The sequence below is a fragment of the Quercus robur genome, chromosome 6, assembly GCF_932294415.1.
Source record: "Quercus robur chromosome 6, dhQueRobu3.1, whole genome shotgun sequence".
NCBI classification, from domain to species: domain Eukaryota; kingdom Viridiplantae; phylum Streptophyta; class Magnoliopsida; order Fagales; family Fagaceae; genus Quercus; species Quercus robur.
This window is the reverse complement of record NC_065539.1, coordinates 11,340,258-11,365,444: the sequence shown is the minus strand read 5'-3', so window position 1 is coordinate 11,365,444 and position 25,187 is coordinate 11,340,258. Positions and strand designations below refer to the sequence as shown.

General features: G+C 33.6%; 1 protein-coding gene and 1 pseudogene across 1 annotated transcript; one reads left to right on the top strand and one right to left on the bottom strand.

Moving 5' to 3' along the window:
* Nucleotides 1-626: 626 nt before the first annotated feature.
* On the bottom strand, nucleotides 627-4,651 carry LOC126689849 (uncharacterized; annotated as a pseudogene).
* A 4,858-nt stretch (nucleotides 4,652-9,509) lies between these two features.
* LOC126732739 (uncharacterized) lies at nucleotides 9,510-24,411 on the top strand. The gene is made up of 12 exons (XM_050435735.1): nucleotides 9,510-9,943; nucleotides 10,133-10,234; nucleotides 17,029-17,109; nucleotides 18,156-18,265; nucleotides 18,392-18,527; nucleotides 18,731-18,829; nucleotides 19,703-19,808; nucleotides 19,897-20,348; nucleotides 20,423-20,599; nucleotides 22,033-22,230; nucleotides 23,225-23,551; nucleotides 24,054-24,411. The coding sequence occupies exons 1-12, from the start codon at nucleotides 9,671-9,673 to the stop codon at nucleotides 24,144-24,146; spliced, it is 2,154 nt and encodes a 717-aa protein (XP_050291692.1). The 5' UTR covers nucleotides 9,510-9,670; the 3' UTR covers nucleotides 24,147-24,411.
* Nucleotides 24,412-25,187: the final 776 nt, after the last annotated feature.

Sequence of the window (25,187 nt, the reverse complement as noted above, 5' to 3'; positions counted from 1 at the left end):
TCTGAGCACGCGCGTGCTCAGAGGCTAGTATTCCATAAATATCATCCAATTTTTTTTGTGTTGCTTGTAAAGTGATTGTTAATAGATTAATTTTTGAAACATTACTATTATTAGAATTAGAATTTGTAGAAGATTGTTCATTAAAAAAAGAAAAAAAAAATTACATCCACCCATATATATGACAGGGTATGAAAAAAAATGTTTATGATTGGGCAAATCTTTTATTGAGCCTTCCAATTGTTTCACAGCAACATTTGCAACAAACCTGTTGTGTAATTGTAAGAGGCAAATGAAGCCACGTTAGAATAATACCATTGTCACATTAATTTAAATTGTCAAATACACTTATTCCACATAAACATATAATGTAATATACAATGTGTGGTAAACAAAGAGGTTAGGGTGTTTTTTTTTTTGAAATACCTTGTTTTCCAGATATACACTATCGTGAAGTAAGTTTTGTCCCATCCTAGCTTTTAAGCATGATATGATGTTGGATTTCGTTTCCTTCATAATGACAATACAAATCTTTTATCAAATAAACACATTTCATAATATTAAATAAGAAACAAAAAAGAGAAAAATTCAACTATTAATTTGGTAGGCATTAAAATTATGAAATATACCTAGGATGAATGCAACAAAATCTCTTTGTACACAATATTCTTTGTGTGAACTCCTTCCTCCCTAGGTATTGTTCCTTTTTGAACTAATAGTTTCGTGGTAGATTGAGATACTCCTCTTGACAGGGCCACATACAATTGGTCATGGCTAAAAACATGATCAGGAAGATATATGCCAACGTTGGGAATTGTTTGACCTTGTGCTTTGTTAATTGTAAGTGCAAAACTCAAGCGTATTGGAAATTGACGCCTTATCATCACAAATGGGAGATGCACATTTTCTGTAGTTTTCAAAGGGATTCTTGATAGAAACACACGTGTTCCAGCATATTGTCCTGTCAAAATTTCTGCATCAATTACATTATTAAAACACTCACGACATAGTAATCTTGTACCGTTACATAACCCCACTTTTGGATCTATATTTCGCAATAGCATTATTGGAGCACCTTTTTTCAGCCTTAGGACATGTGGTGGTAAACCTCCTGGAGATATAGAATTTAAGAAATCTTGTTGATATAAATGTTGTGTATCATCTTCAACTTCATCAAACGAATATAACTTTTGTTCTTCTCCTGGAAATTGTGTGATTATCTTCTCATTAAGTTTATCCACATCCTCATTAATTGGTGTTAACAATGCCCTATCAACCATGTATCTTGCATTGTAGGCATGATTTTGCAAATCTGGAAAAATTTGTTCAATTAGTTGAGCAATTGAATGATCACCCTCCCATGGTATTGCCATAGAAGATGGAACTTTAATCAGATCGTCTGTCACAAATGGTTCAATTCCATCACCAATGCGTGTTATGTACTCTGAAAACTGTTGATCGTTAATAGATCTCATGTTTTGAGTTAAATGTAAGATCTTGATATATCTCCATAATGGGGAGTTGACTATACATGCATCTATCAACTCTGCCTTTGTGCCTTTGGGAATAACAGGAAGTACTTGACGAAAATCTCCTCCCAGTATTAGCACCTTTCCACCAAAAGGTGAATTAATTTCCATAAGATCCTGCAATGTTCTATCTAATGCTTCAAGTGCACGTCGATTCACCATAGGAGCTTCATCCCAACTAAGCACTACCGCACGTCTAATGAGTTCAGCCAAATCAGATTGTTTACTTATAGAGCAAGTTGATGACGCTTCAGGAATTAAAGGTATTTTAAATCTTGAATGTGCTGTTCTTCCACTAGGTAGTAATGTTGCTGCAATACCAGATGTTGCTGTGGCAATTGCGATATGACCATCACTTCTTAAAGATGCTAGTAATGCGCGATACAAAAACGTTTTTCCAGTTCCTCCTGGACCATCCACAAAGAATGCCATTGTTTGTTTAACTCATCCATTATTGTGTTATAAGCAATTTTTTGATCGTTATTCAACTTGTCCACTAATGTCAATTCTTCATCATCCATAGGAATGGTAAGCTCATCTTGTATGATTCTAGGCATGGATGAACTTTCATCAGATGTTGCCGTTATTGTCGACAAATCAAATTCTGTGATACGTCTGCCATGTTGCAATAGTAATAGTTTTAAATCATTTAGAAGCCTATTTGTACGAACTACATCCGTTGTGATAGATGATGATGGATAATCGTCAACCATATGCAGGTAGAACTCATTCCACAAATCTCGTACTCCAGTTGGATCACAGAATACCAATATAGTTGCAAACAATCTTCTCAAAGCTAATGGCATTCTAATGTTTGCCGCCTCAAGCATACATTGTCGTATGCTATTATCATTCTCTAATAAGCCCCTCTGTTCAGCTGCTTGCTTAAAAGTTGAGTAGGTTATCCCATTCACAGTCAACAAATCTTGAAATCCTGTTGGACCTTTCACATGGTTCAAAATGACACGCAAATAAAATCTTTCTCCCTCTGATGGTGAAACAGTATATATCCTGCCAATTACCTTTTTATGAGATATTCTCCGTCTCCAACTTTTACTATTCCTATTCCAACAATAATGCTCAGGGAATTCTCTATATAAGTATTGTCTTGCATCTGCATCAATGGTATTCATAGTAAAAAATTCAGTGAGCATTGTTTTTTTGTTTTGTTCCAAAATATTTTCAATAGGTTGTTGCCTTCGAAACCTCACTTGATGTTGGTTTTGTAAATGAATTTGTAACCGTTCCACAGAAGGGTACATTCGATACATTGAAAAAGTGAATATCTTCCAGAATGCTTCTGAAGCACATATCCATCTTGCATCGACATATTGTTGTACCTCATCATAATTTGGCTCTGGCCTCACTTCAACAGATACACGATCAGGACCCTTATACACATATTTGTATAAGTACTTCACACTTTTTATGCTAGAACATATCTCTAAATTAATGTGACAATTATATTTTAGAAGTAACCAAGGATTATACGGAACAACCCAACTATTGTCAACCATCACATTTCGTTGATTGTTCAAAGGCACTGGGTTATTTGTGTCACGTCTTCTGTAGACAGGATATGAGTCATTACCTTGGTAAGTCTCTCGAGAGAAAGGCTTTGGGTAGGATTTTTTACACTTCCCATTTTTCATGCAAGGTGATCTTTGATTTTGTGTTCCACAGGGACCATGTATCATATGTCTGAGTACTGCACTATGCAATTGAGGCTCATCATCCTTAGAAGGTATTTCAGCTCGTACAATGCGATCATAATCATCTGGGCTATGTAACTTATCATTGTCATCTAAAATTAGAAGCATGTGGACATGTGGTAAACCCCTTTTTTGAAATTCAAAGACATGCACATGAGCAACAACTCTTCCAAGAACCCTTTTGTTAATGATATCATCCTTAAACTCTTCAAATTTTGCTTTAAAAATCCTTGCCAATAAATCTGGTCGATCTTGCGAATTTTGTCCTGGTAAAAGCTCATTTCTTATTTCCTCCCATCCTGGATTGCACGTCATTGTGATGAATAAATCTGGTTTTCCAAACTTTTGAACCAAATTCATAGCATCTTGAAAGCGTTGAATCATATCGCGTGGACTTCCCACAAATGATGATGGTAGAATGGTCCTATGCCCCACATTTCCTATTATTAGATGTGCAATTAACATTAGTACTATTAAGATGAAATTTCCATTCATTGGTAAATAAATTGTGCATAAAATTAAATGGCACAACATAAATGTACATTACCAGCATAATTTTCTCCTGCTTGGAAAGCATCTTGTAGGCCTTGGTATTGTTCTGCCCAAAGAGCTTCTTGATTTTGTCGTATCCATCTAAGCTTATGCGATTCTATCTTCACATGCATATCAACACCATATTGTTGCAAAAGACGCCCTCCATGTAAGAGTGTTGACATAGGTCCTGGGCGAATCTTTTACAATAGAAATTGAAGAGAAACAAAATATTATTTGCATATTGTAGTTAGATACATATTAAGTAATTAGAGCAGAAGAGTTAAAAGTATAAACCTGAAACCTATATGCATAAAATTCACGACATGTGAGCGCATTATTATTTGCACAGGTGGTATTAATATCCCATCCATACGTTCCAAATGGAAATAGCAATGGATATTGTAGTGGATCATAATATCTTGCTACATCTGGAATAGTAATAGGCTGTCCAGATATCGTTTCTACCAATATATTCCTTCCATATAATTGTCCAGCTTCATCACCTCCTACGACAACAGCTGCGACTTGAGAAGCTATGGGAAGGCAATATTGAGGTTGATTTGGATGTTGTTCTTTGATTATGAGTTTACATTGATGTAAATCTTCCCTCTGAGCTAGTTGACGAAACTCCTTAACAAATGGATTTTCTCGGTCTAAAATAGTTCTTACATGTTGGACAATATGTGCACGAAGGTCTCGTGATTCACTCAGTCTATGCTCAATTTCATTGTCCGTGTCATAGATGTATAATTGTAAATAACGCGGCCTATCATTTGTTGGCAAAAGACTACCAATTTTGTGATATATGGAACCTTGGGCTCGAAAAGTATAAATTCCGCGACTTGTTGATGCCATACTGTCATCTACATGAACACCCATTGAGGTGAATGCAAAATTGTGATTGTAAGACCGTATAAATTGCCTAAAATGTTGACCTTGTTTAGATTGCTCACAAAATAAATCCATCAATGGTTCTGAGATTGGTAAGCTGGGAAAAGATATTTTTCCTTTCATACAGCACATCGTGGAAGACTCGCTGCAAAAAAGTCGTGCGTTACAAAATGGACATATCTTTGGCGCTGGTAGGCTGAATCTTATCTCTTCCCTACATTCATAAAAGTCTCTTGCACAATTGTATCTACCTTGCATGTTTGCTTGAACATGCACATTAATCTGACATGTGTTGGCACCTAAGAAAATTGTATAAATAAAATGTTTAAATACATGTCATGACATGTAAACTTTATTAATAGACTGTAATGAGCTTACCATAATTAATGTCAAGATTCAAGTCACTTGGTTCAGCCTCAATGTCATTTGGCATTATATTTGGATCTTCTAGAATGAAGCATATATTTAAATTCATCAATAAGTTAATAATATTGTTGATCTTGACATTAAAAATATTGTAACATTATATGCAAAATTATGGTTAAAAATGGTTGGGTATTGAAGAAAATTGTATAAAATATTTAAATACATGAGATGATGTTAGACTGTAATGAATATACCATCATTAATGTCAGGATTCATATTACTTGGTCCAGCCTCAAAGTCATTTGGCATTATATTTGGATAATCTGGAATGGAAGTAAATATAAGATGAGCAGTGAGTTAGTAATATTGTTTATCTTGATATTAAAAATATTGTAATGATATATGCAAGATAAAGATTGGGAATGGTTGGATACATTAACATTACCATGAGAGTGGCGTATGACATTAGTAGGGTTTGAAATAGTTCAAGCCTCTCGTCGTATGGTAGTTAATCTATTTCTCCGAGACATTTGAAAATGTGTTTGCTCAGTTGGTTCATCTGTAACAATATTATTATTATATGTATATATATAAAGGTTAGAATAACTCTAACTCTAATAGAGTGGGACCAATGAGATCTCAAAAAGGCCATCCTCAAATAAAAATTAAAAAAAAAAAAAAGATTAATCTGATTAGCTAAATTCTCACCACTACTAAGTTGGGCTTCATTTTGCGCAATTGATATATTGCGAGCCAAACGACGAATATGTGTAAGCCGATTTATGCCTACCACTTGCACAGGGTCTTCATTTAAATTTATTTGATTTGTCTCTAAATCAGTTTGATCGTGCTCAATGCCTGTTGTTCCATGTTCTCTATTATTTATAGGATGCGCTTGTGTATTTTCGGAACTCATATCTAGTTAATACAAATTGGATTAAAAATAAAATCAATGCTTCCCATTAGTGAATTAATAGACAACCAAAGTGACATATTTCTTAGTACTTTATAAAAATCCGATGGTACATAACAAAAATATTATATGGATTCGCAACAAAAAAATAAAAATAAAAAAGATAGCCAAAACATTTTTTTTTTTTTTTCACATAGGAAAGACATCCATTAACGATTTAAAATTTAAAATAATCAACTTCTACACAAATACAAACTTCCACCACCACCACACACACGTTCTCCCATTTGAATTGGGCAATTCAAGCTGTACTCTTAGTCTTAACTTCTAATCCTTATAATTTCTTTTATTTTTCTAAAGTTTTTTAATAAAATAAAACTTTTAAAATTGTTTAGAAATTTGTCTTACTCGGTTACTCCTTAACTAAAATTTAAAATTTTAGATAAGTAACAACTTAAAAATCTTAAGTTTTAGCTTATGTAAAATATCTTTCTCATTAAAAAAAAAAAAATTAAAACAAAAACTTATCTAAAATTTAAGAGTTTTAACTGTTCATAAACACATCTGCTGATATTAGCAAAAAAAAAAAAAAAAAAAAAAATCCTTACACCTACACGTTGAAGGCTTAATAAAAATTGGTTAGGATAATCAATTAACACTTTTTAAAATATCACTTCTAAAGTTTTTTAATAAAATAAAACTTTTAAAATTGTTTAGAAATTTGTCTTACTCGGTTACTCCTTAACTAAAATTTAAAATTTTAGATAAGTAACAACTTAAAAATCTTAAGTTTTAGCTTATCTAAAATATCTTTCTCATTAAAAAAAAAATTAAAACAAAAACTTATCTAAAATTTAAGAGTTTTAACTGTTCATAAACATATTTGCTGATATTAGCAAAAAAAAAAGAAAAAAAATCCTTACACCTACACGTTGAAGGCTTAATAAAAATTGGTTAGGATAATCAATTAACACTTTTTAAAATATCACCCGGAATACATGGTTCTTACTCGGTTACTCCTTTTAAAATTTTAGATAAGTAAAAACTTAAAAATCTTAGATTTTAACTTATCTAAAATTTATTTCTAAAAAAAAAAAAAAAAAAAAGTTATCTAAAATTGAAGACTTTTAACTGTTCATAAATACATCTGCTGGTATTAGCCAAAAAAAAAAAAAAAATTCCTTACACCTACACGACTAAGAAGAAAAAAAACCCTATATCACACAAAATTTCAGTTGTCATATAATTTGCTAAACCTAAATACTACAATTCTTTCTACTCAGACATGTAAAGGCACCAATGTTAATTTAGAAATAATTTTGTAACTTATGTTGGATGTAACGGTTAGTGAGTCTATCTAAATCGGTGGAGCAAAAAAAAAAAAAAAATTTCCTTACACCTACACGACTAAGAAGAAAAAAAACTCTATATCACACAAAATTTCAGTTGTCATATAATTTGCTAAACCTGAATACTACAGTTCTTTCTACTCAGACATGTAAAGGCACCAATGTTAATTTAGAAATAATTTTGTAATCTTACGTTGGATGTAACGGTTAGTGAGTCTATCTAAATCGGTGGAGAATTGCAATAAGTATTTAACGAACGAATTACCTAAATCTTGTAGAGAAGCGTGAAAGTTCAATTTGAGAGCAGAGCGAATCACAAAACTAAGCAAAGAAAAATAAATTAATTGATTAATTAAACAAAAGAAAAATCTTACCATTCGTAAAATCTTCTTCAGTTTGTCGCCTCCGGTTCCTTAGTTCGTTCTTGTTGAAGGACAGAATTTTGAAAAGTTCCACGGCACTAATAAAAAGTAAATCAATTAAACCATACGCATGCTCCTTTTATATAAAGATGTAGCCACCTGATAGAAACTATATTTCAATTAGGAGTAGGAATGGTAATGATTGAGAAGAGTTTTTGTTGATGTGCAAAAAAAAATTCTATTTCAAACCGGAATAATAGGAGTAGACGTGGGTTCAACTGAGAAGTTCTTTTTTTTAGGAGAAGTTCTGAAAAAATTCTTTTTTTATTTTTTTTTACGTGGGGTGATAGATTTTGCTTATTGTATTGGAGGGGTAGTTATTTTCTTACAAACGTCCTGACAATTTTTATCACCTTTTTTTTTTTTTTTTTTTTTTTTTTTTTTTTTTTTTTTTACGTGGGATAATGTTTGCTTATTTTATTGGAGGGGTAGTTATTTTCTTACAAACATGAGTAGTGGGAAGTTATTTTTTTGAGGAGAAAAGTGGGGAAGATTTATTGTACACGTTTCTTTATTTTTTTGACATCACTGTTTTTTTTTTTTTTGACAACACGTGGGGAGTTTTTTATGCTATTGAATAGAAGCAGGAGTTTATTAATGTACTATTTTAACCCTATTTTTAAGTTTTAGATAGGGGTATTTTTGACAATTTAAAAAGCAATAACTAACTTTCGTTGGCCAATTTACTATTTTAACCCCATTTTTAAATTGTTGATTAATTAATTTAGGGGTATTTTTGACCGGGAAAAAAACAATAACTAACTTTCTGAATCCTCTTAATATATACAAATATATATAGATAGAAGATAGATTATAGATTATTATTATTATTATATAATAAATAAATGTATGATCAATGGCTCAACCAATAACATAAAACATACAATATATAGGGAAGATTATCCATTTATCACGCCCACACTTTTTAAAACCTAAATTTTAGTATATAATCAATAAATATAAGATCATTGGTTCAATAACATAATATACTCTCCCAATATTTAGGTCCTTTTGGATATATACTACTATAAGTTTCTTTAAAAAACTTTCTCCCCTCTCCTCATTTGTATGTTAAAAATACATAGTATTCTAAAAAAAAAAAAAAAAAAAAATTCTAAAACCTAACTTTTATTACACAATAAATAAATATATGATCAATTGCTCGACCAATAATACAAAACATGCCATTCTTCCGTTTGAAACTATTTATAAAAAGGAAAAGGCTTTATAAAAAGAAGCTATTATTCAAAAATTAATTAATTATGGTCTCAATTAGTGCCAAACAATGAATAGTGATTCTTTTTAAAATAAGAAACAATATGATACACCAATTATATATATATATATATATATCCAATAAAAGCTTTATAATCAATCGAAATCTCGTGATGTTTTCAATATAGAAGTTGAAATACTTTTTTCCTCAATTATCGGATTATTAAAAAAATATCATCTCACACGTTAGAAAGAGCTTACACAAAAACCAATTATCAACAATCCAGGAAAAAAAAAGAAAAAAAAAAAGAAAAGAAAAGAAGAGAGAAGATAATCAACGATCAATTATTAATGAACAATTATTATTCGATAGTTGCACTTCCACGTCGCCGTCATTGAAATAGAAATTTCACACAGCAGGTGGTTTGCCCAAAGCTTCACATCCAATTTAAAAACACCTGTCACCTATATAAAGTCCAGTTTCCTTTCCATTTTTTATTATTTAATATTTATGTTTTTACCTCACATTTCAGATTTCACATATATTAATCACAAATGACAAATAAATAATATAATATTATAGCCGCCTTTCTGGCTTTCTTTCTCTCCGAGAATTTTATATCCTCACGGAACCGAACAGAAAGATTTTTAATTTTCTCCCTCACTCTCGCGCATACTCTCAATTCTCACAAATTTTCCCGAGAAAATTTGCAGAAGAAAAATAAAAAGAAAAGCGAGCGATATGGATTCGACGCCGGTGAATTGGGAAGCCCTGGACGCTCTAGTAATCGATTTCGCCAAATCAGAGAAGCTCATCGAAGACTCATTCTCTTCCTCTCCACCTCCTCCTCCTTCTTCTTCGATTTCCTCTTCGTCTTACCATTCGAGATTGATCATCTGGAGGATTAGACGGTCGTTGGAGGCCGGTGACATTGATATCGCCATGGATCTCCTACGCTCCCACGCGCCTTTCATTCTCGATGATCATCGCCTTCTCTTCCGCTTACACAAACAGGTGAGTGTCTTATGCTCCGCTTGGTTGCCGAGAAAATGCTGGAGGCATATATACAATTTGAATTCTATTTAATATTCTTGTTTGTTTCCTTGCTTTTCCGGGCAACCAAACGCTGCGTTTTGTTTATCTGTTTTAAATATTTGATTAAATTTCTGAATTTTGTTTGGTTTGGCCAAAATTTTGGTGAAGAAATTCATAGAGCTGTTGAGGAAAGGGACCGTCGAAGATCGCGACTCTGCAATTGCTTGTCTGAGGACAGCTCTCGCGCCTTGTGCTCTTGATGCCTATCCGGTAATTTCAATTCCATTGTTTTTTGCATTCTCTATTTTTCTTTCAATTTCATTATATATACGGTAATTCTTATTTCCTAGTGTAGGAATTGTGTTAGCCATGAATGCATATATCAAACTTGCTTTGGGAATAGGAAAGGGATGTGTAAATAAACTAGGTCTGATTCAAAATTGAGCTTCCTAAATGGCACTTCCCTCTTCCATAAAGAATGGAATGGAGAGTGAGGACTATGTGGAACACTAGCTGTTCTTTTTTTCTTTTGTGGATGATAAGTACACAAGAGAACACTATTTTTGAGACTGGCACTTCCCATGCCACTGATACCGGCCTTTCCTAAGTTCAATCTCAGATTTTGGAAAAATACAAATAATTCCAAACTGCAAGAGTAGCATTCCCCAATGTTGGTGCAAGCATGAGGCACACTTAGGTGCAAAGGTTTTTTTAATGGATTTTTTTTTTTTTTTTTTTTTTTTTAAAGTAAAGTACACACCTAATTGATGTAAAGTTCACATTAACATTTTCACAACGAATTCTAGGTGATAAGTTATTACTGATTTTAATCTGGGTCCACCACTAACATCAATTTTTTACTCACTAATAACAACTTGCCAAGTAAGATTTGTTGTGAAAATGTTGTGGACATAGTATTACTCAATTTGAAAAAAATTATTGATAGACAATATGAGTATTAAGTGATCAACTAATGATATATAGTTTTCTTGTGCTTTACAAGATATACATAACCATGATCAAAATAAAGTGCATGGTTAAATAAAAAAAACCAATGCAATGCAATCCTAAATCACTAGCCTCATCATCCTCATTAATTATAGGACTATCATCATTAAGATCACACCTTCATCATATTACCCATATGTACTTCATCTAAATTAAAAGTCTCTTTGATATAGGATAAATCCAAATCGGAAGCAATACCAAAATTGAAGAACTGAAAAAATAAAAATAAAAATAAAAATATCCTAGGAATGAGCACATAGGCTTGGATTCATCACCATGCAAGAAAAAAAAATCATGAATTAACACTTGGGGTTGGCTGAAATCAATAACAGACCATTGAGAGAATTTCAATGGAAATTTTATTGATCAAGTAGACGGTTTCGTTGGAGTACACAGTTAGCCCTAATTTTAGTTGATTTAGGAAAGCCCAATTATTGAATTAGAAAAATATACTTGAGCCTAGTAAATTAAATAAAATACTAATAACCTGATGAACTAATATACTTAAAATAAAATCCAATGTACAAGTAGTAAACATACAAGTTACTTATAAAATTAAACAAAAATTAATTAAAATAATTTTTCTTCGCGCTGCTTGCATCATTGTCCTTTGGTTGGGAAAAAAAAAACTTGTCCTTGAGTTTTGAAGTGTCGAATGATAAGAACTCTCGCATGTCGTATTTGTACTACCTCTTGAAGTACCTTTAGCAATACTAAGAACAAAGTAGCTTTCTGTTTCACCATATCTTTAAATTTTTTTGGACTGATAAAATGAATGGGTGGAATCAATGTTGCAAACAATATAGATTTGTCTTGATCTATAGGAACCACCATTGTATCGAGCATTTCCACTTCATGCACTATGGAAGGTTGATGAGTAGCAGATGCATCAAAGTTATTTTTCACATTTGCACCCTCTAATTCTTTGCTCTCTTGTTGAATTTTCCCTTTATCAAGTAGTAGGAAATCTTTCTTAGCAGTGGTAAGCATTATGCTTGACTTTTCAACAGGCTTTATCAAGTTTTTTTACCCATGGTTTAGTTATTTCAGCTTGCTGTTTAGACTTTGTGGTATGCTCTTCTTGCTGCACTGGTGATATAGAAACATCTGTTGACAATATGTATGGAAGACCATGAGGTTTAATATGGTGTGCTAGTGCAACTTGTTCTTTCACTTAAGTTGCTAGTTTTTGTTCCATGATAATAAAAAAACTGTGTGCCTGATTCTGGTACACGTTAAATTTGGCTCTGGTACCAAACTTTGGTGTAGGACAACCAAAAGTAAAATAAATTCTAGGAATCAACACCTAGCCTTACCTGGAAGCAGCACTATAAGTAAGAAGAAACAAAATTTAGGAATCAGCACTTTTGGTTAGTTGGAACCTAAGAAGCATGGGTACATTTTCAGGTATGGTACAATATGGGATACTGTGATATGACAATTTCTGGAAACATAGGATACAATACAGTGGGGATACTTGTTTTAATTAAAATTAAAATATATTTTTATTTATATTTGTTATATTGTTAAGCATATATCAATTTAAGCGCAATAATGGATAATAAATTGAATCCATGACTATTAAATGATGTTTATAATACAAACCAAGATCCAAAAGAGTAAATAAAATATAACTAGAATTCAACATTGAACCAGTATATATAAAATATAAATTAAAATCCTCATAAATTTGGGCTCTCTCTCACTATCGGGGTGTTGGGTTACGACCATATCTGGGCCGTATCAAGGACTATCATGGGTGTATCCTGGACGTATTGACACTAAAAAAAAAAAAAAAATTTGGGACACACATGCAGAGGTATCTGGTATGGATGCATATTAGATACCAGTACTTGAGCAAAAATGGAGTATCTCTGTATCTGTGCTTCCTAGGTTGGTATTAGCAACAGACCATTGTGAAAATTTCAACGAAATTTTTTTTAATCAAGCAAACAGTCTTCCTTGGATCATAATTGCATGCTTATTATAGACTACTATAACTCAACCCTAATTCTATTTTGTTGATTTGGGAAAACCCAATCACTGAATTACAAAAGTACTTGATTTTGAGAAAGTAAATAAAATACGAATAACCTAATTATTTAATAATACCTAAATAAAATCCAATGGGAAAATTGTAAAAGTACAATTGCTTTTTAAAATTAAATAAGACTAAATTAAAATAAAATTGTCTCCACATTCTTTGCATCACTTTCTCTCATTAGGAGTATGTTGTGAACAAGAACATGAACCTATTGCCCTATTAGTTACCTCACTCTTGATTTCATGTTGAATCTTTCTTCCTCAACTTCAGCAGCTCTAAGACTCTGGTCCACTCTGTGTGGTGAGATAGCTTGGTCACTAGATATTTTTAATGTCTTCTTGAATTTGTGACTAGGGATTGAAAGGTAGGCTTATGTGTATTCTATTAGACCATAAGATTGGTTTTTCTATAGCAAATCAAGGGCCTATATCAATAACATTAAGATACATTAGGATCTAACAGTTAAATTTACTGAGTGATTTATTTTTAATAAATAAATTTAAAAAAGCGCTTTTTTGTGCTTTGGGCTTATTAGAAAAGCTCACTAAAGTGCCCTTTTCCAAAGACGCTTGCTTGTGCAAAAAGTGCATTTGACTTGGGTTTTGCACTTTAAGTATACTTCAACACACTTTTACCAACACTAGTAATCCTTGCAACTCTCTTTCTACCAAGCAATGAAGTAAAAGATAATCCATTGATTTTTCCATTTACCCTAAACTTGGGGCACTAATTTGGGCCAAATTAGCTCTCTCTCAAATTATTATCTGGCTGTATTGAGGAAAAAATTGACCTCAGGAGGCACAAATTTACTGTATTACCCTTACAAGGGAACCTTTATGTTCTACCCCTTAAGGACCTTATGGTAGGACTTTGCCTTACTTGAGTTCCTAATAGTGCAGTGCCATTTTAAAACATCCCCCAATTGAACCCATGAATATATGCACTTTAGAAAAATTTGGAAGAAGATAGATGTTTCAAATGGTGCCAGTAGGCTTTATTATTAAGAAATGGAAGTTAGCATGCTTGGAGTCAGCACTCATTTCTTAGAATTTTATTGGGAGCATTAATGCCAATATATATATATGGGTTGAGTTCAAGTTACACTTGATGTAACTCTAAATAATGTTACACCTTTGTTTGTTTTTTGGGATGTTATATATAGAGTCTCATTTAGAGGTATTGGTGAGGATAAGATGTGTTGGACACGAGTAAGGACTTTGAGGTAAGCAGTTATTATCAGGCTTTGTTGGGGGTATGTACTCAATCCTTCCCTTGGAGAAGTATTTGGAAGCAGAATGTTCTTTCCAGAGTCGCGTTTTTTGTTTGGACTACAGCTTTAGGAACTATCTTGACTATTGATAATTTACGTAAGAAGAAGGTGTTGATTCTAGATTGGTGTTATATGTGCAAAAGTAATAGAGAATCGGTAAACCATCTTTTATAACATTGTCCTATTGTTTATGAGTTGTGGTCTATGGTGTTCACCTTGTTTGGTATCTATTGGGCAATGCCAAATACTGTGGTTGAGTTCCTTGCATGTTGGCAAGGAAATTTTAGTCGTCATCGTACTAGTGTTATTTGGATGGCTGTCCCTTATTGTTTAATGTGTTGCATTTGGCAGGAGAGAAACAACCGGTGTTTTGAAGATTCTGAAAGGACTATAGCTGATTTAAAATTTTCCTTACTTATCAAAAAAAAAAAAAAAACTTGTTATGGAATTTATATTTTGGAAATCTTACCATTGAATTACATGTTCTATATGTTCTTAATACTCATGTCAATTGGATATTATTTACCATTCGATCTATAAACTCATTTTTTATGTATTATTTTAAACTACAAAAACTTGAATATAAACAATTGATTGACATGGCTATTAATCTTTTATCATCTTGAAATTTTGCAAGCATGGAGAATATACAAATATAATGTAATTTAACAGTGGATTTGTCAAAATTCGCATCCAATTAAAAAATATTGAGTGGTGTAACATTGCTTAAAGTTACACCAGGTGTAACTTGAATCTAACCTTATATATATATAAATGCCCATTGGTCTGAAACTTTGTAGGCATATTACTTGCAAACATTCATAAAGTGGAATTATTTGGTGGGAGAGGAATGCTCGGGCTTTTGAGGGTTATGAAAGATCTATTTATTACTAAAGTTTTTATTCCTCAATACTTTGTTTGAGTGGATAAATGCTTCTGGGCTGTTTTCCTTTACTGCTTTGCTTGAGTTGCTAGATCAATGTACTTAATAGCATTTAATTTTGGAGTATTGTTTTACGCTCCCTATGTACATGGGTGGTGCCCTTTTAGTCTTTTCTTTTAATGAAATTTTACTTATAAAAACAAAAATCATGTGAAGTGGAACTTGAAATCATATGAAATGTTGCAAGCTTATTGTTTTTTTCAATTCCTCCCATTGGTTGAGGCGTCTTTTCTTTCTTACTCTCTCTGTCTCTGTCTCTGTTCATTTTCTTTTGTTGCATCATTTGGAATTTACAACTGTATTTGAGCACATTTAATTTCTCTATTCTTTAAATAAGAGGGTTGTCATCATAGAGGATGATTAGTTGAATTGCTACCTTTTATCATGTGATTGGAAGATCACTCCTTCAACCTGTCACTGGGTCTTATGAGGAATCCAATATGACCTTCTGGATATCTAAATTGCTAGCTTTCATTCATTGTCACCTAATGTATCTGTAAGGGCATTGAAAAAGCAATCAGAGTAGATTCCATCTTCAAGGCTATTTTAGATTAGTGAATTATATCTTTAACCCACTGTGGTTACATATGTTGTAGACCCTACAAAAAAATTCTGAAAGCTCAAACTATTTGGTTTTAGGATTTTCCTTCTTGTTGAAGATTGATTTTAAAATGTTGTTTTGACCACGTAAACTTTATGAACTTTGTGTTGTTAGTAGCTCTAATACATGAAATTGGATTGTAGTTTATTATGTGTCATAAGTATGTTATTATGACTAAGAAGTTGGCTCATGTTTTTAGCGTACACTAATCTACCAAATTAGAATAATTATTTAACCTTATAGGTTGAGGTGCTATTTTAGAACTTTACCCAGTTTTTGTATTGGCTTTGCCCCTTGTTTCCAGCTCTGCTTCTTCAGCCAATATGCCTACATTGAAGCACCCTCTTGGAGTTGAATAATTTTTTAGCCTTGTTTGTTGGTTTTTGGAAAAGAAACCAAAGAGCAAGAGTTCTCAATATCTTGGATCAATAATTCATAAAGATGGAGAGACTGAAGAAGATATGAATCATAGGATGAAATCAGGTGGATGGAGTAGAGAAGTGCACTACAAGAATTGCGTGATAGTAGAATATCTATTTAGTTAAAGGGAAAATTTTATAAAACATCTTCCCCAATGTACTCGGGTTAGCTACTTTTTAAATAAAAGTATTCGTTACCTATCAATTTTTTTTTTTTAATAAAACATCTGTAAAGATCAGCTATTCTCTATGGTATTTTAATGTTGGGCTGTTAAGGAGAAACATTTATATAAATTAAGTGTAACTGAAATCAGAATGTTAATATAAATAAGTGGAAATACAAGGAAATATAAGGTTTGAAATGATGAAATTTGCTTAAAGTTGGGAATGTCCCCTATATATGAATGGATAAGGGGGATTTGCTTAAGATGGTTTGTTTCATGTGAAAGTTAGAAATTAATGCACTAGTGAGGAAGAGTGAGTTGAATCAAGTTGAGGGAATGAAAAACGGTAGAGGAAGGCCTACAACAACATTAGTAGAAGTAGGAAAAAAGGACATGTCAATTTAGGAGGTAACAAAGAGTTTGACTTTCTGTAGAATAGATTAGTCTATTGAGGATCTAAAGCTGACCAAATATTTTGAGACTAAGCTTGGGTTGTTGTTTGCTGTGGTTTGGATTTATTTTTTTATAACAAATTTTTTGGAACCTATTAAGTTGAATTTAATAGTTCTCTTGTTTAGTAGTGAATTCTGACAGAGGTCTGTATTTGTATTTAAGGAAGCATATGAGGAGTTCAAACATGTTCTTCTGGCCTTTATATATGACAAAGCTGATCAAACTTCTCCAGTGGCAAATGAGGTGCGATGTATTTGATATTTTTATGGATTTCTTTTACTTTTTGTTGTTTTTGTAGACAGTTGTAACTCTTTGATTTATCTGTTATTTGTTTATATTTGTGTTAGCCCTTATTTATCAAAGATCAATTGGTTGAGTCACCTATTAATCACATGATATTGTAATTCATATCAATTCTGTTTTTTCTTCCCTCTTCCAAAAATAAATATCCACCAAAAATGTGGATACAGTGTGACTTGCGATGCGTTCAACAATCTTGAAAGCTTTACAATAATAATGGTGTTCTAGAATTTGTTGCATGTAAAATGTTTATAAATAGTGATTGCATATTTGTTTTTCTCGCCAACTTGTCAAGTACCAAGATGAGAGATTGTTTAGAATATCATGGTAATAAGTGAAGAAAAAGGTACTTTTGTGCAGTTGGTTCTTTGGTTTCAATTGTTCTTTATTTTTGCTGCTAAGTCTACCTAGACTTGCGGAAGAATTTAATTTTTGAATTGTAGATTTTGTTATTTGCTTTATGATTCCACAATTTAGTGTGGGTGGTTGTTAAAGTGATTCTGTGTTTGCTGGTCTTTTCTCTTCCGCAAAAATGATAGGGATCTTAGATAATAATAATGAATGTTAAGTGAGCATATGATGTTCTTTTTCCTTAGCAATTCCTTGGATTCCTTGAATTTGGTTAATGTGATTCTTTATGACGTTTTGAAGCAAATACTTAACCAAACTTATGTGCGATGTGGAAGGCACAAGGTTTTTTTCCATACATTTGCTGCATCAATTTGTGGCTTGTATTTGTATCTTTGTGTACATATCCCATAAGTTATTTAATTTTAGGCATGATTGCTTTTGCTTCAACATTACTAAATACTCAATACTATTCTTTCTCTTCCAATTAATTTCTAGACGACGTTTATAATCATATGATGTTTTAGTTGAGAGTTGAAGTTTGGTATTGCCATTAAAAGTGTACATTATATTCATATATTAAGCTTTTAATAGACAGTATATGTGTTAGATGTATAAACTTTCATCCTTTATTTTTTCAGTGGTCAGAGAGGAAGAGATTTGACATTGCGGGATTGATGTCATCTGTCTTAAGAGCTCATTTACATGCATATGATCCAGTCTTTTCCATGACATTGAGATATTTGATAAGGTTATCATTGAGCTTTATTCTTAATTCACTTTCACTTTATTACTATTATTTCCTCAGATGCATGTGTTCTTGTGATGCATGTGGTAGATTGACTCTCTATTTTTCAATTTTCTCTGTGTTATGCAGCATACACAAAGTATATTGCTTTCGTCAAGGAATTGTATCACCCATTTCAGATCTTACTCAGAGGTTGCTTCTTGAGGAACGTGATCCCCCTGCAACCCCACATGAGAGTCTGTATGAAGCACCTCCTTTTGATGAGGTGAGGTTTTGAAATTACAGCTAATTGTCCTTGGTTCCAAATCACAGCTATTTGTCCATAGATGTTAGATAGAGGTAAAATGTGGATTATCTTATAATGTTAGCATCTTAATGGGCTGACACATTGAGAACAGTATTGAGTTTGCATGTTTGATTTTATTATTATTAAGTTTGTTTATTTGCATGTTTGATTTTAAAAACCAGGTGGACATTCAAGCTCTCGCACATGCTGTAGAGCTCACAAGACAGGGGGCAATTGATAGCTTGAGATTTTCGAAGGGTGATTTATTTCTGGCATTTCAGGTTATCTAATATTAGTCTATCTAGACTTTATTTCATCATATCCTGAATTTCATCTATCTTTTACTACCCTGATCCTGAGGCTTAATAATGTCTTTTACCCACAATAGAATGGCTAATTGATTTCACTAAGAGGTTGTTGACTCCCAATGTTTGTACTTGTGGCTCTCTTTGGAGCACCCTGTGAGGAGGCATGGGAGAGGCATATATATTATGATCTAATACTAGTTGTGCATTTTGAGAATTAAATCAAACTTTTCCATCATCAGTTTTTACCATGTTTCCTCTCTCTCTCTCTCTCTCTCTCTTGTTTATTAATAATTGAGTCATCTACAGTGGTGTTCCTAATTCGCCTAGCCTTTATTCAAAGGTTGAGCCAATAGAAACCTAGTAGTCAAGCTCCCTAGGAGATATCTGTAAAGCTTCTTCTTTTGAAATTCCTTTCCTAGAGATCACGTTCAATCCTATCCCAGCATTACCCTTAGTTTTACCAGTAATTTTAAGATGAGCATCTTAACATTTCTAAAATTGACCTACCAATGCTAAAATTGTATATATTTGTTTAATACCTGGAAAAGGACACATATACCATCCGAGCAACCAAAGAAGAAGAAACAAAAAGGGCAAGCTGGAAATGTTTATTTCATCTACTCATATCTATTTGAGTTGTATGTTTGCTGTTCCTCTGCATTTAAATCTTTAACGCAAACATTTTTTGTTTTATATCATTTTAAACAATGTGCTTTCTTTATGCTCTTTAAATCAATTAGTAGACTTATAGGTTTCTTGTTGGGAGGTGGGACTACCTTATTTTTGATTGGGAGGCTGGTCTATGTTGAGCCTGAAAGATGTTATTATTGTCTCTTTTTGTTGCAGAATGAATTATGTACGATGAGTTTGGATGTTTCCATGCTTGATGAGCTTGTTTGTGAGTATTGTGTTTATAGGGGAATTGTGGATTCTAGCCTGGCATCCACTTCAGGTAAAAATCAAATTTTTCTGCTTTTTTATTCTTATTCTTTTTCCAATACTCTGATTATTTCCTACCAACCTATTCATCATGATTTCAGCATCAGACATGCAAACAGTTTCCGAACCTAAAGTTAATCAACCAGAGCCTGGGTATTGTTCATCAAGAAATTGTTCTCTTGAAGCGGATTCTGGTGCCAATAAACATTCCGACGGTGAGACCTCCATTAATAATACTCACATGGATGCTTCTCCTGAAAATAATGCTGATGTGAGTAGTAGGCAAGGAGTGGATGTTGAATTACGGTATGCTTGTGAGCCAACGCGCAACCATGAAGACTGTAGCACCAGTGGGTTGCATCAGCCTGAAAATCCAAGAGTTCTGCAGAGACATAGAACCCATGGAACTGGAGAAAGGAGTAAACGCAAGCGTTGGAGGGGAAGACATGATGACCAAGGTTTAATATATGGTGTTCCTTTTGACCTATGCAGCAAGCAAGAACTTAGCACGACTACCCTGTTTTCCAGCACATATATCTCAAATGAACAAGAGGTACTTGCGTGATAATTTTTCTTATTCCTTGTGTTAAGTGTTAAGTTTATTATTGACAGAATACTGTTCTGTAGGGCTCAGGGAGACCCTCCATGTTAGATATTAGTAGCAGGGAGGATAAGTACGATATTGTGCTATGGATGAAGGAACTAGCTAGCAAGGGAATGGCTGCAGAGGTTGTGGAAGAAGTTAATGCTATGGATCCAAACTTTTTTGAGCAAAATCCTATGCTGTTGTTCCAACTTAAGCAGGTTAGTGGATAACATATGACCTATGGCTTCTATGAAAGAAATATTTTCCATTAATATAAAGTTTAGGCTAAAGTTGATTTTACACCCTCCAAGTTTGTGGTAATTATCATTTTAGTCCCTGAAGTTTCAATTTTTTCAATTTCTTCTGCCAAGTTTGCCACTGTTGTCAATGTGGCCATTGCAATTAGAAAATTTTCTGATAGTGACATTAAAAGGATGTAGTTTTAATTTTGTATGATTTCTATTCATTACAAAATGTTTTCCAAAATTTATAATATTTAGGAAATGAAATAAAAAAAATTATTTTTTAGCCCATTCAAACCTAGCCCCTCTTCTCTTCCTTGCCGCTCCGCTGTTACTGCTCTTCTCTTCCCTATTGCCACCTAAAGCAACATGCTGCTCCACCTTCACCCAAGCTCGTTGCCCTAAAACAATTGGATCCTTTGATCAAAGGCTCCTCTTTTATCATCCTTGAAGCCAAAACCCATTTGGGGCTTTCCTTGAACACTTTTTCCCAGCCGTCCTTTCCTTCGCATCTCAACCCCAAGGCCAGACCAAGCAATACCAACCCATTTTTTCACTCCTCCCCTTAAGACTCCCAAATGGTTTTGACTTTCCCAACACTACTGCCCCTTGTGACTACCTTTTCATCACGATCCATCCCTTCTCTACCACACTAACCAAACAACTGACCCCACTCCATGAACCCACCTCACACTGCGGATTTGTGTATGTGAGTGGCTTTATGTATGTGTTGTGGCTTCAATTGGTGCAGAAAATGGGTTATGGTTATATCATTTGTGGATCTTGTGGCTTTGATTGGTGTGTGGATCTTAGGAGTTTTGGGGGATTATGGCTGTGTGCTATGGGTGGTGTTTTGACCATGGGTGTTAATGTTGGGTACTATTGGTGGTGTTGGAGTTTTAGATATCAGGTCTTTGGGGGATGGGTTTGGTCACGGGAAGAGGGGTTGCTTTGGCATGGGGATGGTTAACTGGGAAGGGGGTGATTTTCTGTTGCTTTGGGGTGGTTCATGGAATGAGTTGGGGTGATTTTTGTTTTTTTTTTTTTGGGTACAATCAATAGTTGTATCTAATGCACAAAACTCACACTTTTGCAAGGTCTTAGAGATGATTGGTAGACAGCTTTACCCCTAATTGCTTTGAGAAAATCCAGTGCACAAAGCTCACATAATATAGATGGAATGGCCACAATGATAATGATTGTAAACTTAGAGGACCAAATTGATAAAATTTAAACTTGGAAGTCCAAATGACAATTGATCCAAACTTAAAGGGTGTAAAATGAACTTTGTGCTTATGTTTATATGAAATTTCTATGAGTTCTAGCTAAAATGGCATCTCCTCTCGTTGAGGGTGAGGTTGTGTTACTTACCAATAAAATGTAACTGTTTGCTCTATTTGCTGCTTTAGGTTGAATTCCTTAAGCTGGTCAGCTCTGGTGACAATTCTAGTGCTCTGAGGGTTGCATGCTCCCATTTAGGTCCTTTAGCTGCTCGTGACCCTGCCTTGCTGAAGCCCTTGAAGGAGACATTGTTGGCATTTCTCCAACCTAACGAAGATGCACTTGGGAAAGGCTTGCCTTTGCATGCCCTTTCAACTTCACTCCAGGTATGGTTTGATTTGCAGAACTAATTCATTTCTCTTTAGCATTGATGCATTGTTCAGCTTTAATGATGTCTAGGAAATAGTTTGATAGAGTTTTGATACAAATGAACTCTAGCTCAAATTAAATATTCTCTCATTTGCAAGCTATAACAGAGTGCATGGTATTGTCATGGGTTCAAGATCCACCAGGCACATCTAACTTACCAATCAAAAGATATAGATAGAATTCTGATAATATACTGTGATTAGTTTTTTTTTTTTTAATGACTTTTTCTTGATCATATTGTGAATAAGTGTCCTTAGGTTTTATTTATAGTTCGTATTTTTTTCAGCTATGCATTACAACCAAAGGCACAGGTGGAAATATTGAGGGAATTCATACTTCTATTTTGGCAATCTATTACGAGTCCTTTGCAATTTCAGCAAAATGTCAGTCTATTAGTGATAGTTCTCTTTGATATGGGGAAGGTCTGGGATTCATCATCTGTACATGCGATCAGGCAATTGGCATTTCCCATTTTTGTAATGACAAACCTCTGATCTTTTGAATTTTAACAACTAATTGGGGGTAAATGTTTGTGGTTTGTAGTATTGACAATGACAACAACCAAGCCTTGTTCCCAAAGTTTTGGGGTCAGCTATGGAACCTCAACAGGCTAGTTAGGGTCGGCCACATTGACTAGAAATATTTAAGTATAAAGAGATTAGATTAACCATGGAGTTGCATTGTGGAAGTTTGAATTTTTTATTTTTTATTTTGTGGGACATTTGTGGCAAAAAGTTGTAGGTTTTATTATGTTTTGCATGAATTTAAAATTTTTGCAGATTATTGCTCTGTTATAGATCTTCCTTGGCTTGCTTTTAAACATAGTCAAATTTTAGTATATTTCTATGTGGGAATAACCTTGGCAAGTGATGCTATGAATGTACTTATTTATCCTCAGCATAAGTACGAATTTAAATGCTTTTTTTTTTTTTTCTTATAAATCTTGGATAGGTTGCAATTGGTAGAAGGCTTGGTATTGAAGAACCCCGGCTAATGAAAATAATGAAAGCAACACTTTTCACTCATAATGAGTGGTTTAAACTTCAAATGTGTAAAGATCGATTTGAAAGCCATTTGAAAATTGATTCCTTGAAAGAGGTTAACACTGCCTTGCTCACTGCTGCTGCTATGTCGAATTCAAATGTTGACAGTTCTGCCCTTGGATCTTCTCAAGTTACAATATCTTCAAGCACTAAGATTTCAGAAGATGGTAGCAGTCCAACTCAAGTATCATCTAGAGATGTTGTCTGTGATGAAAATGCCATTCTTAAAGTAATGGTGAGTTGTGGATATATCTTACTGGTTAATAATGTGAAGTCTAAATAATTTTTTCTTCTGCAAGCTCATTTAATGACACTAGAAAATTTCATAATGACTTCCTTTCCATTCTACAACTTAGTAGTGCAACTGTGCAAGGGCAAAAGGGTATGGAGCTTTCTTTTTCAGAGTCAAAAAGGATTCTCTTTTCTACACAAAAAAATTTTAACGCTGCACATATGTAGGAATAATTCAATTACTATCATCACCCGAAAGCATTAGTGTGTTCTTGGCATCAGGGCCTATGCCTGTGCTCGATTTTTTCACATCTTTGTGGTGTTTCTAGTTCTGAACCACTTTGTCTTTAAACCTCTATTTTTAACTACATTGAGGTTTTTCTAAGTGCTTTCACCTTTTTTTAATTCACATAATTGACCCCCTGCCCCTCCTTTTTCTAAACTTATATTAGTATCTTTTGTCAGAAATTTGTTTCTTACAAGATTTTCTCATATTTTGGTTGCAGGAGTTTTTAGCTTTGCCAAGGGCAGACGCTATTCATCTTCTTGCACAGTACAATGGAAATGCTGAGATGGTCATTCAGCAAATATTTGCGTAGTCTGGAGTGTAAAGGAGTACTATATCTGAAATACATTTGTTAATATTATTTTGTAAATATTATTTGATTCAATTTGAGCCATACATTTCCATTTTGCGGAAGTAGTTGAAAGGGCAAGCCTCGCATTATATAACCTCGGTTAAATTGCATTTTTGGCTCTCCAAATTTCATTAATGTTCATTTTTGTACACTACCATACGGTGTTGATCTAGTTTGAAAAGTCTGCCACTGATGAAATGAATAGATGATTGATTCAAGTGTTTAACGGGATTGTGATTCCTTTTGTGTAGCCACTTGCAGAACTGGTCTAATCTGAGTCATATTATAATAATTATTTGCAGGCTTGCACTAGTATTTGTTATGCAGATTCATGGAACCACTGCCCTTGATATTATCACCCGGATAAAGGGCCAGAGATTGGCGGATGATCAACAGTCCTTGGGAATGGCTCCATCTATTGTGTTTTGTGGAGTATTTGCTTCTCATTTCAACTAGGCTCCTGAAGTGGAAATATAAACCAATACCATCTAAGACAGGAGGGGCTGATTGCATCTTTAGAGATGGTAGGAGATGTACGTACCATTGGGCTTAAATAATTGTAATATTTATTCATATTGCGTCCAAGGAGATGTCAAGTGTTTTCAACTGAGACGTCCCCGGTGCAAAGCCCTCTTCCCCCAACTATATATATATATATATATATATTCATATTTCATGGAGTTTGATCTTTGCATGAAACCTTCTGCACATATTTTATGGGTTGCAATAGAAGATTGAAAAACATCTAACACTATGGATTCCATTCTCAGGCCTCACTATTCTGTTTAAGGAACCAAAAGCTCCCTAATGTCACGGCACAGTTAAGGGAAAAGGAAATTGTCAAAAATGTTACTCATGTATCTCAAGAAATAGGCTCTCTTTCTAAATGAATAAATAAAAATAGCTTCTTTTAAATCATTGGTCTTTCTGAGATACCAGAAAATGAAAAATAGGAGAATGTCAATTGTTCAGCATGCATATTGATGTTGGGAGTGGGGGAAG